This window comes from Orycteropus afer, unplaced genomic scaffold, assembly GCF_000298275.1.
Source record: "Orycteropus afer afer isolate SDZICR_OR568_19922 unplaced genomic scaffold, OryAfe1.0 scaffold00542, whole genome shotgun sequence".
Taxonomy (NCBI): domain Eukaryota; kingdom Metazoa; phylum Chordata; class Mammalia; order Tubulidentata; family Orycteropodidae; genus Orycteropus; species Orycteropus afer.
The window spans coordinates 1,118,133-1,119,674 of NW_006922129.1; the positions used below are offsets into that span (position 1 = coordinate 1,118,133).

Consider the following 1,542-nt stretch of genomic DNA (forward strand, 5'->3'; position numbering starts at 1 on the left):
ATGAGAACAGAAACACAGATGCTGTCCCCGAAGCCTGAGCCGGGCAGAGAGGAGCCATGGAGGGGCCGCAGCTCCTGGTTCTGCTCTGGACTTTGCTGACCCTCTGCCTCACTGCTGGTGAGCAGGAGGCCAGGCTGCGGGAGGGGTCAGAGAGAAGCAGAAGCCACCCTAGGGAGAGCTGAAAACACAGCTTCAGACCTTCCTATCTCCACATTCCACAGGGACCCCTGAGGTGTGGATGCAAATTCAGATGCAGGCCACTCAGGTCCAGCCCGTCACTGTCCGCTGTGGATTCCTGGGATCAGGCTCCATTTCCCTGGTGACTGTGAGCTGGGGGGGGCCTGAGGATGCTGGAGGGACCAAGCTGGCTGTGCTGCATCCCGACTTCGGCGCCCACCAGTGGCCCCCAGTGCTCCAGGCCCACTGGGAAACGGGGACCAGTGTCTCCCTCACCGTAGGAGGCTCAGAGGGGAGGAACCTCAGTGCCAACAGCACCTTTTGCTGCAAATTTGTGTCCTTCCCCGAGGGCTCCCAGGAGGCCTGTGGGAACCTTGTCCTCAGCACAGCCCAAGGTAGGTCTAATGTGGAGAAAGGCCTAGGGTGGGCAAGGAGGGGCTCAGGGACGCCGGCCAGCCATCTGGCATACCTCTCTCTGTGCACAGAACTCCCTGCCCCTACGCCAGCCCCCATTGTGAAGGCAGACCTGGCTGGGATCTTTGGGGTCACAGGGGTCCTCTTTTTTGGCTGTATCTTCCTTCTACGCCTGCTTCAGCAGAAGCGTCGGTAAGACCAGGCCCCGACCCCAATCCCAGTCAAAACCCCCACACCACTGAGCTAGCGCAGGGTTTGCCTCTGACGCCCTGTTTCTCCCAGGTCTGTCCGTAGGCACTGGTCACCCAGTACCAGCCCCCAGACACAAGTGCCAGCTCAGGTGAGGCCTATGGGTCATGTCTGGAGCAAGTGGGGCTGGAGTTGGGGGGTCGTGATGCAGGGGGAGTCTCACCTGGCCCTCCTTCCCCATCACTCCCACAGGCTGCTGGCCAGGCCTCTGGGACCTCCCTCCACAGCCCCGACACCAGCATGAACACCAACCGCTCCAGCGAAGCCACTCTGGAGAGGGCCCACTCCCACCAGCCGCTCTCCTGGTGGGCGCACAGCTCCACCCACACTGCAGCCTGGCCTCAGGCGCCAGGCCCCCGGGCCCCCCTGCCTGCCTCTGCCCACAGCAGTTTCATCTCTGTGGAGAATGACCTCTATGCTCAGGCAGGAGGAGAGCCACCTCACTTGGGTCCTCTTCTTGACCACCCGGAGCCCAAGCCATGGAGGGGCGCCTAGGAGTTCGATGAGAGAGACTGCAAGCTCATTCAGCCTTCCTTGCCTCACAGGCCTATGGGACTTGCCCTCTGGTGGGAAGCTGTGTTCCTGGACTCCCACCATCTTTACACATCATGCTTTATTCTTGGGCTTCGGATAAGTGTCATCACACACATACCCACAGCCAGAGCCCATTTGCCAAGAATGTGGTCAGTGAGTGCCCATGTG

At 61.0% G+C, this 1,542-nt stretch overlaps 1 protein-coding gene across 1 annotated transcript; it reads left to right on the forward strand.

The window, feature by feature from the left end:
• PVRIG (PVR related immunoglobulin domain containing) lies at positions 1 to 1,335 on the forward strand. The gene is given in 5 exon segments (XM_042782966.1): positions 1 to 43; positions 46 to 117; positions 222 to 783; positions 874 to 931; positions 1,033 to 1,335. Coding segments are annotated over 5 exon segments (1,038 nt in total).
• Positions 1,336 to 1,542: the final 207 nt, after the last annotated feature.